Below are 18,221 nucleotides of genomic sequence, written 5' to 3'. Positions count from 1 at the left end.
ATCGAGGACTGCTTCAGTGTGAGCCTCTAGCAGAAGCTTCCTGGGGCCAAGCATATTTCGCTTTGGGAATCTGGTGCAATATAATTATTACACCAGCAAATGCGATAGGTACTGTTGCTACAACATGATTGGCAGGTGCTACTATGAGCATGGCCACTAGCAAAGTGAAAAACAAAACAAAACAAGAAAACCCACCACATACCCAGATGTCACATCTTAAATTGCTGAGTCTTCAGTGTGATTGTGGAAAAAATAAGGGTGGGGTGTTGTTTGTTTTGGTTTGGGGTTTTTTTTTGTCCTGCTTACACTTTGCACTTTCTGTGTCTTCACACTGCCTGTGGAGTTACGTAAAATATCTATGCTTTCATTTCAGTGCAGGCACAGTAGTATATAAAACAACTATAAAGGCCTGCCTACAATAACCTTCCTGTACTTCGGTTACAACAGTAAGTGCCAACCCATCAGTTCTCTTGAAACTGAGACCATAGCAGTGCTAGGCTTAGCCAAGGACACAGGCTTCACGAGTATTTTAGTCACTGAAGCTAATTGCATCAGGAGCCTGTATTACATGTAGTACTTTGCCAAATTTGTGCTGGTTTTTTTTTGAAAGATGGCACGAATTACTTCCATGACAATTTATAAATGATTCAAATTAATGTATAGTCTGATTAGAGCTCCATTAATCAAAGATAGTGGATATTTTGTTAAAAAATATTAACATTTAGTCAACACTTTTTTGCAGGGTGTTTCTACCATCATGTGAGTTCTGCAGGAGTAATTTCATTAATAATTCAGTTCAGGTTTATGTACCACTGCCTTCGTTAAAGAAGTTGGCTACTGACAACACTTGTATTTAATGTTCTGTTAAGCTTGATTGAGGTACAAGATTAAGTCCACTTATATCTCCAAGAGGGAAGACAATAAAATTTTTCTGCATTAGTAAGATTACAGCTATAATTAAGCTGCTGGTCAACCTGTACCAAGCCTCAGCTCTTCACTGTAGACTAACTTAAATCTTCAGTCTGAACCAAAATTGGCAAAATTAGCTCTGAAAGAAGGCTCAAAAGACTGCGCTTGTTTTTACCAGGTAAAGACCGTCCTAGTTAGTGATAACTGCAATTTAGAAATTGATCATTTCTGAAGATGTCCCTTGCCAAATAACCTTCAGTATCCGCTCTGCATGTACAGGACACGTGTACATAGCAAAGGCACAAGGTAAGTTAAGCTAGCTAGTCTCTGCTGAGGTACACTCATGAGCAGTGGGGCAAGTTTGTGTTGACATAGGAGCTTTGTTTGCTTTTTCTTTTAAGACTAAGAATAACCACCCAAGATTTGAAAAAATAGATTGCTATTGAATTTTTTTTCCCATCTCCTTTGCTGAAAAACAAGTATTGTATAACAAGAGTACTTGAATGTTTTATTCTCTCGTAACATACTTGATTAAGACCATTTGCTGTCTAATGTAGATTATAGTGCCCTTACTTTGCCATTTTCTAACTGGACAGTTAGATCAGTACTAATGAGTGAGGAAGCCTTTTAAGTCATTTTTAGTGAAGAGTTTATCTGTTCAAGTCCATGCATTTGACTCTTGCTTCCCATCTTTTCTTTGCCACTGTTTACCTAGTTTGGTTCTCAGTCTACTGCTGCCATTTCTTCCTCCTTACTGGAGATTCACTTGATTATTTTAACCCTTTGATATTTATTTTTTCAGAGTCTTTGTGTAGAGTGATGCCAGTGCATTTGAGTCACCTTCCTGCTTTTGTCCTTCTCTGTACTTTGGTGCCTCCAACAGCAAATGAAAATGGAGACACATCACAACCTCTCAAGTATTCCACCCAACAATTATAACATCTGTTGCAGTTTGGGTTAGGATTTAAAACAAATTAAGCTACATCACTCTCTGAAGAATAAGAAATAATTTATTAATCTAAAGCCATAGAAGATACAGGGGCTTCAGCAAAAGGGAAGGTAGAGATGTTAGTAAATTGGTAATGACCTTGGTCCATCTGGCAGTGTAATTTTCCTGCCTCAGTAATTGAAATGTATTCAAATGCGATTAAAGGTCATCAAGGATGCAAGTCAAAGACTTAAGTAGAATTTCTGATCAAAACATTTATTGTGTTTGACTTTTCCTTTTATGAACAGCTGAAAGATTCTGCCAAGTGGTAAATTTCTCTTATTTAATCAGGCTTCTTTGTTAAGACAAACTTTAACTGCAGCTGAGCTCTTCACTTGAGTCCAATACTGAAACGCTAAAGGACAGAGGAAGGTCTTTTATCCATAGTTGTCTTGCAGTTCTTCAGTAAAGTGAACACTGAGACAAATCCCAATGCAAAATAATTTTTCACAGGGGAAACAGAGGGTCATCTGAGCAGCCTTGGCCAATATAATGAATACACTGTTTGCAGACCGGAAGGATGCTGACACTTGTGTTTTTTGTCTTTTGATCCAAAATGGAGGACTTTCAAAATCTATACAGGGTGTGCCAGTATCCATTGAAAAGATTTTTTGAAAGAAATTAAGGCGATATATGATGGCTGGACAACCAGACTGTGCCTTTAAGTACAGAAGAACCAATAAAATAAATGGATACTGTTATCTTATCCTCCATTTTCCTGGGCAAAAATTCAGCTGCATTAAGTGACCATGCATAAATTTTTGAGAAGCTATTCCAGAATATTTAATTCAGCATAAGGAATTGATTTTTTGTAATAATTCATGTAGAACCAGTGGAAGATCCAACCAAAAAAAAAAGGAGGAGGAGAAGGTGGACCCTCTATCCTCTCTGTTAGGTATCCTAATTATTTCCAGAGAAACTGGCAATAATCTCCCTGTCGAGATCAGGGGTAACACTGCCTTCAGAAGAAGAATAGCCTATTTCAGCGGGGCGAGCCATATGCCCCATTTTTTCCCCCCAAAACCTGGCAATCATCTTTTGCATCTCCTCCAGCTAATCAGTGTAAATGATGGACACCTTGACATATTCATTTGGCAATAGTTTTCACCAACATAGTAAGGCCTGCCAACCTCTATCTTTGGCAGTCCTAACAAAAACAGAAGCACCCCCAGTCAAATCAACCCCATGAGCATTTTTACTGCATCCCCTAGAAAATCACAGCTACCTTTCTTGGGAGCTTGTTTTCCATACCTAGCTTGCTTTCTGCCATCTTACCACTTACAAGTGGATTGGATCTAGTAAGATATTTTGCTCACCTCAGTTATTAAAATATATCATGTTCATGTTTTTTATGCCATGCTAAAAATATTAGCTGTGTTAGGAGACTTCTCTGAATACCATTGGGTCATTTAGTCACCCTAACAGGTAACATGAATAATGATGCTAGCAGAAAAACAGGCCCTTTGATCTATCACCTCTTCCCTGTGTCTTTTTCTTCCCAGTACATGCTTCATCCTTTGCCTTCCATGCCTGCATGGCTGTGCTTTACACTGCTCTGGAAGCCCAGTGCTTCATCCTGCTTCAATGCCGGCTTTGCCCAGGCCCAGTCAGCCCTCTGTAACCACCATGCTCTCTTCTTCAGGTGGCTTATTTCTCCACCATGGTGTTTTAGTTTCAAAATAAGGATATGAGAAAGTGTTGTTTTGCTGTGTAGTGATTGTAAACAAAGATGTTTGAACGTGGTCTGAACCTGCTTGAATGCAGCATTGATTAATTAGCCCCAAATTATATTTAATCTGACTATCTGTGTGGTCACACCATTGCATGTGAACTGTGATCTCAAATAAAACAAATCACATCCAGCTCTGATCCTCTGAGCTGATGTGATGGTGCTTAGATTAATTAATTATTCTAGTTGTGTGGCTGATGCAATGAAGAAAGGCAGCTTACACCGTGTACGCTGTGGAGAGGTTTGCAGAGACAATTGTTTAGCAGGGACTGTGCATATGGAAATTTGTTCTCATTTCTTCCTTTGTGTTATACCATTTAGAAATGGAAATGACTGCCTCATAGCCAGTTCTCATTATATTTCTCTCCCACGAGATGTGAAATTAGCACTAGGAGAAATCCCAGAGTAGCTGGGGTTGGTGCCTAGTCTCTGCTATCGAGGCTGCTCCAGCAGGGAGCCAGCGAGTCCTCTCCAAAATGCCTCAGCAAGGGGCAGGGACAGTCCACTGAAGTCAGCCAGGGTTGGCCAAGGGACCAGCCAGCACCGGGCAAGGTGGTGGTGATGAAGCAGAGCCACGGTGGAGCTGAGAAGTCAAGTCACGATCAGGCACAGAATGCATACAGTATATGTGTGAACTATGTACTTTTATGCAGTTAAGCACAGTGGCAGTGTAGAGGCCCTTGCTAAGTCTGGTCAGGGCAATGACGACCTGCTGGTGCCTTCGTGTCCCTGACAGCCACATAGCGCCCAGCCATCTTCTGCTGAAGGAGTCAAGCAAATCCACCCCTCACTACCCTTGGGGCTCATGTTGTGTTGCTTAGCCCAAGGATGCAATTAATCTGTTTCTAATTTAGGTCAATAGCAAACACAATAAAGGCTGTGAATCACTGAAGCGCCACTTCATCGAACACCTGGGCAAGGAGACAAGGAACTAGTTGAACACTGCAGAGCTGATGTATATAAATGGATTAATAGCTTCCGCTGGAGAGGTGTTTGTGTGTGTTGGTGTTGAGCAAGATGTGTGTATTTGTGCAATCAGCTGTCTTGGTAAAGGTTTGCAGCGCTCCTTTTTTCACTTTGAATAGCAGAGCACAGGTAGGACAGAGGGTGTAACAGCCACATGTCAGCTCATGCTCCTTGCTAATTTTAATGGGCCAGAGAAGCACTTGGAAAGATTATAGCACATTGCACCAAGCTGCACTTTGTTAAATAAGATGACTTAAATGCAGGCACTAACTTAACGGAGGGCATAGTAATATTGTTTTCCTTGGTTATAGCTTTATGTAATGTGAAGGAGGTGGTGGTTCTGATGGGTTTTTTTCCTCTAGAAAGAGACCATGCTGCTAAAGCGATATATATATATATATATATTAAAAAAAAAAGAAAGAATATATTTTTTTTTTAAAAAAAAGGATTGTTCCTGTGTATGCTTTGCTCCCGCAGTGCAGCCATCTCACCTACAAAGAACGTTGTGAGTGGTCCCATTCAGCATCTGTTCAGGAAACTTTCTTTAAACAGGAAAGCAAGGAGAGCAGCTAGGGTCTTATTATACTTATTTTGCCATAATATACTTATTATAACAACGTTTAAAGCTTTCCATATGCATGCCTCTAAGCTGGCTTCAAGGCAAAGAGCTGTTGTTTCCCTCAGAGTACAGATGAAGGGACTTAAGCTGACAGAATTGTTTTGATCTCAGTTGCCACACCGGTACATAACTTGCTGAGATTCATGCTGATCAAACTTCCTCCCCTTGAGTTACTGCTTACTGGCCTGAGACCAGATCCCAGGAAAGTGGAGCAGAGCTCAGGAAACAAGCTCTCTGCACTTGGCAACACTGACAGATTTTGCATGTTGATGTAGCTGCCTGGGTATTTCTCTTCTGTTTTCCGACATAGGTGATAAAGAGTTTGCTAGCTTTTACTTCAGATGTGCTCCAAGTGTATGCATCTCATATAGATATCTTTAGTTGCTGTGAGTATATGGGCTGCAGCAGAGTCAAGTTAGCTTGCGTAGGTAAGAAACAAAACAATTGTTATTGTTATCACAGCCAAGCTCAGCCTGGTATGGCCGCTTTCCTACAGATAACTTGCATGCAACAGTTAAATTTCATTGATGTGCCACAAGTGTGATGGAGGTAGTTTGTTATCAACATTTTCTGTTGGCTGATCTGTTGGCTGATCACTGCCTTCAGGCACCACTGTCCTTCAAGGGCTGCCTACCTCAACTCCACATCAGCCCTTTTCTTTGCCCTTTGGTGATCCAGTGAAAACAAGACACAAGTGGAAAAGGGAGTAACTTCCTATGACCGGAGACCAGCAGCATTAAAAATCCGTTAGTCCTGAATCAATTGCTATGGCTCAGTAAGCAACTGTAAGATTGCCTGGTTGCCTTATCTATGTGCTTCCATCCCTTAAAATGTTTGGATTTCTGTTAAGTGAGAACTCCGTTCAATGGCCTGACTTGTAGTACTAGCTTTACACTGATACAGCAATTATCGCAAATGCTGTGTTCCTGTAAATTACCAATGTGGTCTCAGCCTTTCTCTTTCTGCATTAAGCTCTAAAAGGTAATAAAATTTTCACTACACAGAGCATTTCAGGTATCAGAGAACATGCAGTTTCTTTATTGCTAGCATAGTTGGTTGTAAATAGTTGTTAAATTTGTCATGCTGTCTGCTTTTTTTTCTTATTCTTAGTGTTGCACCATAGAGTTGCTGCAGTGGTCTGGGAACATAAGTGTTTTTGAGGATGACAAGGAAAAACTGTAGATTAAGAAGTGTTGCAAGCAGGAAAGGGGCTGTGAATAATTCATCCTTAAATAATTCTTCACATTTAAAAATTAAATATTTTATGATCATTTAAGCATCTTATATTCATGACCATTCCAGAGTACATTGGGCAGAAATTGGGCTGGGGAAATAAATTATAGTACTTCACCTTTTTATTCAAACATTTGCTTGCTGGTGATTGATAATAGCTTTCTCAGTCCCTGGCTTAAATCCTCTGCTTTTGTGAGCATATAGCCTTGATTTCTCCAGAGCTCCCTAGCACTAAAAGGCCATAGAAGGAGTTTTGTTGTATGTAAAATCCTGACATACAAACCTAAATCCAAGAACCTCAATTAGCTTGGTACAGAAATATTCCTGAATTTCAAGCTCTAGTAGAGGGGAAGTGAATTCACCCTTTTGCTCAGCATGTCTTTCTCTTTATAATGTGGGTATCTCTGCTCAATAAGAGACAGATGCTCACCTCAGGTTCCTGCCAGGCAGCAGCAGCAGCACTCCAGCCTTTGGGACTTTTATGTTCTTCTGGGGAGTTACCTCATTATTCTCCTGCTCCATCTTGCAACTGTAAGGAAAGGAGGCTTATAGCTTTGATGTTTTGATTGGCACTTACAAGACAAAACAATTACAAATGGAAAATACCCTAAAATCTTTGCAAGTGTTGTCTTTCTATAATTGTTCACACCATATTTAAGGAGATTGCACTGGGAATAGTTGCGTAGACATTTAATGATACAGATAGTGCTGTCCTCCTGTATGCCAAGCTACATTTACTACTCTGAAATGTTTTCTTTGAGTAATGCTTTGAAGACTTTAACATAACATTTTTGCCTTATTTCTGGGTGAAGATGCATCTTTAGTTACAATAATGCTTTCAAGAGCTTTTGTCTCTGTTCTAAAAATAAATGAACAAACATTGAGATTTCATATTTTGCGGGCTTTGATTTCTCATTAGCTGTGTGTAGCTTTCAGCTAAAGACCTGGGAGGAGAAGGAAGGTTTTCATAATGCAAACAGTCTCCTCAGATTTACAGATTCATCCCTTGATCTTAAAACGAAAGCTGTTTGTTTGGTTTTCTTTTCCTTTCCTATTAGCAGCTGTGGCTGACATATTCTGCCAGGCAGTTTAAAGCAGTCATCTTTAGTGTCAATTCAAATTCAGCAGTATCATGAATACATTTCTTTTGATTTTAGTTGAATTACTCTAGAGTCGACTTCAATATGAATAAGACCAGGATTACCACCTAAAATCTCAGGGTTTTTTCCACTGATTAGCTCTGCTGGAAAAACTAGTAGAGTGTGGCATCTTGAATATGCAGATGCTGTGAGTCTGTGTGCTGTTTTACGTAGGGTGGGAGGATAGAGATGTCTGGCTGGGACTTTGAGGACTGTGCATTTGGTGGTAGAATTTATTGCCTGTCCTTTGCCATGGTACTAATGTGCCTCCATCTTCCCACAGCCCAGGGAGGAGCAATGTGGAGGCTGAAAACAGCAGGAAAAAAAAAAAAAAAAAAGCCCTGCTGTGGCTTAGGTTAGGGCTTTGCTTGCCATATGTATTCTTTTGCAACTGAATTCATTGTCCTCTCTGTACTGCATCGTACCTCACCATCCTTGCAGTTATCCCTGAACACATGGCTGGAGGTGATTTGATATCCCTGGTCTGGGTGCTCCCACACAACAGCCAAGAAGCCAGTTAGGTGGAAGTGACATATTCTGCAACTCTTTTTTCCGAGCCCATTTGTTAGCAGCAGAGTTTTATATATCAGTAGCTGAACTGGAAGTATGCAAAACCAAAATGCTTATTAGTCAGAGATCCTGCACAAGGCTACAGGCTGTTCACAGACAGTAATGCCTAAGCTAGACATTAATTTAGAAAAACACCATAGTTGAATTTAAGCACTTGAATAACACAAACTTGTAGCCTCTTCATTTTATGTTTTAAACCCAGGAGGTAGGAGCCTTAATAAGCCTCCAGGCTAAGATTTCAAGTATTAAATATTCTGCTGGGTTTGAAGAGGAGCAGCTACAGCAAGTAATGCACACATTTGTATTTTTAAGGGCCTGTCGTCAAGTGTGATTTATAAAAAGTAAATAGAAAAAGATTTGATCACTAATGCCAGGAGATTAGAAAGAATTGAAATAACTACAGGCTATTTCCCTGACTGAAGTTTTTGCTACAGCACTTCGTGCACAAAGAAAAAGTCTTTTAATAGTACTGTTCAGATAAATACAGATTGGTGAGAAATGGTATTTCTAATCAAATGCACCAGGTGACAGAGAGCTTGCAGAGCAGTGGGAGGATAAACTGGGAAAAAATTCTTTAAATCAGGTTTAGATCACTGCCTACTCTCATCAGTTCAAGCAGAGTATACAGAGATCAGTGGAGATGGGACAGATGTGGTTGGGATAGGGTACAGCTGGATGATTCTATGATTAATAATTTTTCTGTTGAGCTAATTATGTCACAGTACCTACAGTATAGTGAACAATACAGATATGCTGCAGCCACACAAAGGGGAATTAGATGTCTTCATTTAATATTGTGCGCAATGGTTATTCTTTACTTTTGGCCCTGCTGCGTGGTGCAGCAGTGCAGTTACTTTATCACACAGAGGATATAATTCAACATATACAACAGGTTTTCCCAGCTTCCTGACAGCTCAACTTGAATCTTTCCATCTCTAAATTTTGTTCTTGGGATGAGCTGTAACACAGAAGTGCGTAGAGCAATGCTGTCAACCACGTATAAACCACTCCAGAGTTTGCTAAGGGCAAGTCCAGAAATCTGAGGCAGTGATAGAATTTGGTTAGAAACTAAGGAAATGGGTGAGAGAGAGGAAGACATGTAAAAGCATGAAAGCTAACTTTATTAAATTCCAGATAGGTCTAATACTTCCATAATTGTTACTGGTTTGTTTTCTTTACACCTGGGAATAGAGTTGTTTAATATTATAGGTTCCAGTTTCATAGAGATTTCTTAAATGTTTGGCTTTACTTAATGAAAGGTAAAATTACTTACGCTAGAAAATGAAGGCTATGATTTGCTCTTCTTCTTCACGTGATGATTGAATATACCTGGTTTCCTGTCTGGTTTGGTTAGAAGTGAATAAAGGGAGGTAGGTAGGAAGGAATTAGCATCTAAAGGCCCTTCACAGGAAATCCCTCTCTATAAAGGGTGATTTTGCTATTTATCATCCAAATGCTGTATTTCAAAGGCTGTAATTATAAGGACAGACTATCCTTCAGAAATAACTTTTAAAACAAAGATTAAAAAATGTTTCTTTCGTACTCTGCTTTAGTACCTTCAGAAGAGGAATAAACTCCAGGAGAAACAGAATTCCCTTCAGGCTTTCTTCACTGACACACTGAGCTTGGCCTGTTAGAAGAAGAGCAATATCTGTGAAAAGATGGTACAGTGAATGTTAGGTTTCTGTTCAGCTGTGCAAATACAGTGCACACTGTATAATGAGGTATTACCCAGACCCACTATTAAGCAGGGCTGCGTCTATCATGTCTGTGTGTTCAGAGCAGATGGAAAACTTGATGTACAATGTATGTAACAATTTTGTACAAAACCAATTAGATCACTTCTAATGTGCTTTGAAGTTATCCAGCCCCACATTTGCATACTAAATGCTAACACATCTGAAAATATGTAGTCGCCTGTTCTAAACAGCTGAACAGCGTAAAGGGGTATCAGGCTGCATAGTATTTGTAATACGTGCTGTTGGGCATGCCATGCCATATTGGTCAGCAATGGTCCACCGGGAAGTGACAAACAGATCTAAAATTAAAATTAAAATTTAAAAAAATCCAGAGTTTATCCTCTGCTTCCAATACTGGGCTAGATAATAAGTTTATTTCAACTGATCTTTAGTTTTTAGTGCATTCTTTTTCCTGAAGATGTGGCAGTTTTACTGATCTTGTAAGGTTGTTTGTAGCAGTATGTAAGAAAGGTCTTTGCCTTAAATGCTGGTTTTCTTTGGATTTTTATTCTGATTGACAAATCGGTGCCTGTTCCTCCTCCTGCCCACACTTGTGTGTCCTTAATTCCACTTTACAGGGGAGATGCTTTAGTACCTTGTCACATATGAGCTTTTGTTTAAGGATAAATTTTCCTGAGTGCAACATCTCATAGCAACTTTAGTACTTCCAAATCAGAGTCAGAATAAGGTGTACACTCGTGAAGTCAAGCTTTTCAAAGAGATGACTTTTTCTGACTTCTATTGATTTAACAACTACTCTGTACTTGAAGACTTATGAGGTCTGTGAGGCCAAGTCACATCTGAAAATAGCATTAAGGTCCCAGAGTTACTAAGGCAGTTTTGGAAAAGGCAGAATGCCATTATGATCCCTTTCTCTTACATCTCACAGGTTGTAGAGAACAACAGACTGTTTCCCCAGTGTTTGGGTGTACCCAAAACATTGCTGGTGTGATTTCTTTTTCATTACTGTAAGTGATTAGGGAATTTGAAAGATTTTCCTGATGGATACGTGATTTCATGATGGTTCAGATTATTTGAACTGAGGTACTGAGGACATAACTCGTCTTTTGAGAACTGTGAATCAGGCTGTTGCTTTTGGGTTAAAAGCTTAGGTTTTACCCCATTTTCTTCAATTCAAAATCCAGAGTATACCAGATACATGACCTTTTCTAAATGTTTGCAAAGTATCCAGAAGCATTCTTAAAGAGGAGATGGGAGTTCAAAGGAAGAAGTAACTCCAAAAGCTGTTTGTGTTACAGTTAGTGTAAATTCTGTTTCGACTGTGTAATGAAAACAAGTCTTCTATTCATTATGCTGAAAGCTGAGTTCATAACTTACCAAAAAATGGTTTTACACCAGCTAGACTACTGGACAGTAGGTCAAGTGAGTGTGACAGAGAGTTGCCTCTTGCCTGGTTGAGACTGGAAACTTCTTTGGGAGAGGATGTGTGATAGAAACATAAAGCGCTGCTGTTGGCTCACCACAGAATTTTCAAACCTCTTCACAAAGGGGTTTGTGTTTGATTTTTGTGCAGCAGTGTAGCTGTATAAGCAGAGAATTTGGTTTAGATTCCATTGATATTTCTCACCCAGTGTTCCTTTGTTATAAGGGAAGTCCATCTGTCTTAAAAGAAATTTGTGGAGGTGAAGCTTAAATATTGCTGGATTTCCAAATAGCATATGAATCTGTTCTTGTATTTACAAATAGCATGTTAATGAATACTGCTTCATCTTTCCACAAAAGAAAGATTATTAAAATCTGAGTCGTCTTGTGAAGCTTGGCCTTCAGACCTGAAAACAAATTACTGAAGACAGTCGAGAAATTGTAAGATTTAAAGTGGTATGCAACTTGTTTCTGAATGGACAAGCTTAACTCAGGCATTTCCTAACATGTTAGTGCTTAATTTGACCCCAGTAATGTTTTTAAGAGTACATTTTATGTATGAGATTTTGTAGGGAGATACTGATCTAGAACACAGGAACGTATGCTTCCAAGCAGAGATTGGAGGATGGTACAGCATAGGTGAGGATGAAGTGGTTTAGGGTGAGTAGGTAAAGCTGGGCAGCAGCCAAAGCAGAGCACCTTGAATGGTATTTGAGAGTAGGAGCAGAATGGGAGTTAGCAAAAGGCGTGAGGGAAGAATGTACCTTACACTTCTGATCCAAGGCAAAAGTTGGAATTGTCTTGAAACTGCAGATCTGAGATCATCAGTACTGTTTAGTTGTTTGGGTTTACAAGGAGAAACTGTTTAACCAAGGGAAAGGCTCCTGTGAACTTACCTTGCCAGAGAGCAGCTCATACTGCTGTTTGATTACAGAGGATACAAAGGGATGAGACACGGGTCATTTGCACACTAGGCAGAATTTGAACTTGTATCCTTGCTGGATTAGGATTGCTCAATGTGTCCTTCCCTACAACATCACCTTCTGGAGTTCTTTAGTCTTTTCAACAAGTTTATTTTATATGCAGTCCTAAAATGGAAGAGATGAGTGAAAACCACTCAAAATATCCCCTACTTGCTGCATCCTGCCCTCGGGCCACTGCTCAGGTGTGGATGCACTTGTGCAAATGTACCTTGAATGGACAGGAGCTAGTTCAGGATTGGGTAGGAGCAGAACATGACGCCTTTGTTTCATGGAAGAACCACATGCATTTCCTCATGCCCAGCAACCGTGCACATGGTTCCTGTATGGCCAGAAATGGTCAGCAAGGTAGAGGTACCTTCTCTTTCACCCCTGCTCAGAGCTGGATGCCTCTTGTCTGTGCAGAATGAAGTGCTTTGGGATCTGTGCAGCTCCTCATAGAATAGCTTAGCAAGGATAAATTTTATAAAAATCCTCTTTTCCCTCCCCCATAGTGGGTCACTTTTTCTCCCCATTTCCTTTTCATCTTAATTAGATCAGGAGGAGGTAATCTACTGAACGTAGCCCCTGACACCTTTTTACTGTACAGGACAGTCTGCCGATGTTTGCCGGAGGATTACCACAAGCCTGATTATAGCAGATTGAGAGCCCCGTGAACCCAGGCCTTGGGCACCAAGAAGGAATCTTATCATATATTTAAGCCATCTAGAAAAGATTTCCAGTGCATATCTACCTATTCTGACAAGATCTCTTTTACATTGGCTGGGGATAACAAGCAAGTCAGGCTGAAGACTGCTGTTGGCACATTTTCTGTGTGCTAGAGCTTCAGAATAATTAAAAATGCAAAATATGTATCCAGCAAACTTTCCTAAACTGCCCTTAAACAAAAAAACACAAGAGCAATTCTAGATTCAGTCCTTTGTTGACTTTCTGGCTCTGCCTACATATAGCAGGCATGACAACATTGCTACCAGATGAGGTATGTTTTTATTATGTCTATTGACATACTTCCATGTGCAATTTTATTAGAGAAAAGCACAGCTTTGTCTTGCTATTGAAAGTGAAACACAATCTACAGTAGCCTAATTTCACTGAAGGAGACAGAAGTCTATTTTATTGTTAAAAATCCCTTTGGAGAAACAACAGCAGTTTTGTTTTGTGAAACAAATAATTAAACAAGAAGTATAATTTTGCTTTAGGGTGTTGTGAGGACAAATATTAAATATTTGTAAATGTCTCCATGAAAATCATGCAGGTTACAAGATTATATTTCACCACATAACAAGGCCAGAACAATTAGAGTTTCATGAAAGAAACACACAGGGAGAAAAATAACTTTTTCTGACCCTGTTCCGGGATGAAGCATTACACTGTCTGGGTTCTTGGAGCACAGAGGAAGAATCCCAGCACATGCAGTCCTCAGAAGTGCAGGACTGATCTTGAGGTTGCAAGCCCTGATGAGGGCAGGGTATTAAGCAAAGGCTCGGCTGGACATTAGCACAATTAAACAGCCTCCAGACTGGCATAAGCTGGAAGCCTGGACAAAGCCAGCCTGCAAAATACCTTGTAAACATACCTTCAGAAAGGGCTTTTCCTGGAGTATTGTGTTGTGGAGAGGTTACATCTTCTCTCCATCCCTTCTCCAGGCCAATGGGGAATCATTTCTGCTAGCAGGTTCCTTCTGATGAGAACTTTCCTGGAGAGGGAGCACTGAAGCCCTTCTCTCAGAAGCAGCTGCTAGTAGTTCAAAGGCAGCGTGCAGAAAAACAGTCATACACATAAACAAAATACTTATGTCAGCAATGGCGACAAAAAAGCCACCAAAAACTCCTGAAACACCTTCCTCCCAGCCCCCTTCAAACAGACAAAAAACAATGAAGAACATTAGGGCCAAATGCTGGGGCTTTCAACCTATAAAATATAAATTTAATGAATTCTAAGGGGAAGAAGATGAGGATGGAGAAGGAGAACAGAGGCGCCAAGTAGGTAAGGTATCAAGAAAAGCTAAATAATGTACCTGATTCAGAAGTCTACAGTTACGGATTTTTTCAAGCAGTCTACAACTCCACTGGAAAGCACTGGACCGTTTTGGCTTGTGATCACCTGCTTACTGCTTTAGTTCTAGAAAGTTCAAGTGAAAAGATAAGAGACTTTCCCTAAAAAGAATTTGAAATAATGACAAACTAGTCATTTCCCTGGGAAAAGTTTAATATAGTTAGTCTTTTTAGTTTAGAAAAAGCCAACAAGAACATGTTGGGCAAATAGGGCTGTCTGTTCTGCACAGGCACGATGGGGTTCTAACCCCATTAGACATTATGGGACTGTAGAGTGCGTACATCAATTTTACACCCATCGGCAGGGTATACAAAACAGCTTCATCACAGGTTTCCTGAGACTCTTTTGGGAGAACAGGTAACTCGATTTGTTGTGATTTTTAATAATGTGCATTGTTGCTATGCATCTCTTTGTGCCCAGGGAGCACTGCAGCCAGCTTAAAGCATCAGGGTTCACTCAGGGATTTGCTTGGTAGACAAAGCCACCACAAAGGAGAGGATTGAAGCAGACCTCTTTAATTCAGCAAGTATCACCTGGGGATGCAGAGCAGGAATAAACCTGATCCAGTTCCCCAAAAATGGAAAAGACTAGGGCTGCACAGGGTCAGGTGTCCCAGAAGCTGGAACAATCCAGAATTCGCCTTTCAAATTTTGTGGGTTGGCTCTACTTACTTATGAGACTGAATTGTTAATAAAATTAATTAGAAGCATCATAAGTTGAACATCCCAAGAGTATTTCTGCTTGAAGCAGTCATTAATTATTATGACTAGGATTGTCTGTCTCTCTATTTATAGGTTGGCCATGGGCAACGCTGACTGTTCTCGGGTTCCTGTACTGTTACTCTCACGTTGGAATTGAATGGGAGCAAACGCATGCTGTGAAGTAGGAATTACACAGGACGATGATTTTTCAGACAAGGTGATGGCTTTTCTACCCTGGATATTCTGTCTGAAGAAGGATGTGCCAGACAGAAGTACTTCGTTAGTGTGTTAAAACCAAAAGCTCATGTAGTAGATTCTGGATTATGAATGCAGGAATTGAACCAAACCCAGTGATAGGTGAGGCTGAGGGTGGGGAGAAACTACGAAGCATTTTGAATTATATTTTTATAAGACAGTTTATCTTTGTCTCTATGTATACTGGAAACATACATCTTGTGTCTCAGAATAGTTATTTTATATGTATTTAAGATTGTGTTTGTTTCTTCCGATGTTTTGCTGCCTATTTTGAGATATTGAAAAAAAAAGAATTTTCCTGTCTTGCAGAATTCAAAAACCCAGTCTCTCTCAGCCTGTGTCCAGGGGCATACAGGGCTGTGCCCTGCACTTAACTTACTCCATGGAGGGCACAATGCTCATCAGAAATCCTTGATTGCTTTCTGATATAAGTTAGAACTTTTTTGCTATTCTCACTGACTGCAGCAGTTCAGCCTTAAGCTACTTTTCTACTTACTGTAGCGAAGTCTGCCTTTCCTCTTTAATGTCTTCATTTAAAATTTTGCCTTTAAAACAACACCTTTTTGGGAGGAGGGGGTGGGGGTATCTTTAAAAAGAGAGAGGCAGATCTTTTCTTTTTAATCAAATATGACCTTACAGCTTCTTGGGCTTTAGGTTTTCTCTGCCTTGTGTTAGAGCTAAAGCATATAGTATTACCTTTATTATGGGACGAATCCCACCTTGAAGGGAACTGTTCAGTTTGCCTTCTGTATTTTTCTATTACAAAAGTAGACAGCCCTGGCTGAATGCTGAAACTGTTCAAACTGTTTCATTTTTTGGTGTCCAGGCAATCAGGTCCTGCAGTATTAAAGACATCCTAGGAGCAGCATTTTAAGACCTTTAAAATAAATGGAATGGTCCAATACAGTGGCACCAAATGAGCCAGAGCTCCATGTCCTTTGCCTACAGCCAGACCTGTTACAGCAGCATCTGGTTGCCCAGAGCTGGGAAGGTCCTGCCAGCACGTGTTTGGGCTGTTCAGCATGTGCTGTTGAGGGACGGGAGACTCTGCACCCAAAGCAGAAGGACTCCTGTCAAGACTTGTAACCTGCACCCCTCAGCAGCCATTTCAGCCGGTTGCAAGGCACAGTTGGCATCCTACTGTCCATTGCTCCTGCAGCTTCAGCTGAGTCTGATATAGCTTATCCCTTCAAGAAAAAATTCAGTCCTCTGAGACAGGCTTCAGCTTAGTGCCTGCGTTCCTGATGTTTCTGCTGCCCAGAGCTATGGCAGCTTTCTTTTTCCCCTGCATTTATTCCAGAAGAAATAAGGGCAGAGGCTTCAGTTTAGAGACCACGCACATTTCTTGCTGTTTCAAAGCAGAATCACCAGCCCTTTATGTTTAGGGAAAGATTTCCTCCCACTTGAGAATGCTGTGATTTCCCCTGGAAGTAATTTCTAGGAGATACTGTGAACTGTTGAAAATAAGACTCACCTTGAATGCTGCCTGGCCAGAGATATGGCTCTCCTGACTGACTTACAATGATAGCAAGGATCCTCTCAGCCTAAGAATTTACTGAAAGGATCTGAAATTGCCCCCATTTTGGAGTATAACTGAGCTAAAGGCAAGAACTTCCTCAAACTTAACTCAGACTTCATAACTAAGTGGAATTGGCATTAGAAGGAAAAGTCATGAGTCTGTTCTTCCGTTGTATCGATTACCGATATTACATGAAATGAGGTGCTACTTAAGTGATTAGATTGCAGTTTGTATGCATGGAAAACTTCCTACTCCAATATGGAAATGACCTTGAAGCGCATCTAGAATATCCTTATTTCTGAACTAAAATTGTGTTTCAGTTTTTAGTGCTTTATACATGTTTCATGATTTTGTATGTTTTTCTGTTTCTATAAATAAAGCTAAAACTGACTGTTGGCTTGAGAATTTTGTCTTTGAAATCTGTGGGTTGGTGTAAGAAAAATAATTACTCCACTGCTACACACTTCTACACACTGGAAACCTGCAGAATGGATGCAATGCATACTGGTTACTTTTATCCTGCTCGTGCACTGCGTGGAGTGTGCATTCCCTAATGGTGTGAATTTAATAAGTAAATACACCTTTTGTAGATCAGTTAAGGTGAGACTTCGTAATGTGAAGCTTCTAAGAATGGTCACCAAGAGCAGTATGCAGGTGCTTCCCTTTAGACTCTTGCTATCCCGGTCCAGAGTCAGAAGTATGAAGCATTCTTGGACAATTTCAGAAATGGATACCTTTTCTTACAGTTTAAATATTTATCATACAAGAAACAAATAAATTTCCTTTACTCTTAGTCTTTCCAAAGGTTCTTTGACCTGGCACTTTGAAATACGTACTTAAAGAATAAGCCCACAAAGTTCTTGACCAGTAGGCAGGGCATGGGGCATGCTTGGTTAGACACAGCTCTGTTAAAAGCTCAGGCTGTGCCTGAAGCACTTTAAATGTATGTAGTCAGTTATACCTCCAGCTTGAAGGCATATTCCTCAGCATGACCAGAGAACTGACTTTTCATTACAAAGTTCTACTGGATGTAATTGAAATTATGTGGAAGCCAGAAGTGCCACCCTCCACACAGTCCTAGAGGGGTAGGAGCTTACAGAGGCCTGGAAGAGACTGAAGTAGACCAAACAAGACCCCACCTACCAAACAAAAATATTTGTGAGGGGAGGAGGCTTCCAAATGCTAAGGGAAAGCTAGTTAAGGGACCTGGGAAAAAGTTGACAAAGACAGGTAGACGTTGGCCATTTTGAACCAAAGGAGAGGCACTTTGAGTTGGGAGTTGGGGGTGGAGGGGACACACAAGGAAAAAAAGTAATGAAACCCCAAATGAAATGGACAGATGCCTACTGAAAAAAAACAGTTTAGAACTGATTCTTAAAAACCACTTACACAACTAGCAAGCATAGTCTATTGCAATATATGGTGTTCATACTGTA

At 40.2% G+C, this 18,221-nt stretch overlaps 1 protein-coding gene across 4 annotated transcripts in view; it reads left to right on the top strand.

Annotated features, from left to right (window-relative positions):
* The window catches only part of HHAT (hedgehog acyltransferase), a 147,074-nt gene extending 129,898 nt beyond the window's left edge, over positions 1–17,176 (top strand). For all 4 annotated transcript variants that reach the window (XM_054063712.1, XM_054063711.1, XM_009559503.2 and 1 more), the window contains one exon: positions 15,105–17,176. In XM_054063712.1, the coding sequence (XP_053919687.1) occupies positions 15,105–15,168 (64 nt within the window). In that variant the 3' untranslated portion in view covers positions 15,169–17,176. The remainder of the gene's footprint in view (positions 1–15,104) is intronic.
* The last annotated feature ends 1,045 nt before the right edge of the window (positions 17,177–18,221 follow it).

Source organism: Cuculus canorus, chromosome 3, assembly GCF_017976375.1.
Source record: "Cuculus canorus isolate bCucCan1 chromosome 3, bCucCan1.pri, whole genome shotgun sequence".
Lineage (NCBI taxonomy): Eukaryota > Metazoa > Chordata > Aves > Cuculiformes > Cuculidae > Cuculus > Cuculus canorus.
Note: the sequence above shows the minus strand (reverse complement) of the source record. Positions and strands in the feature narration are given on the sequence as shown.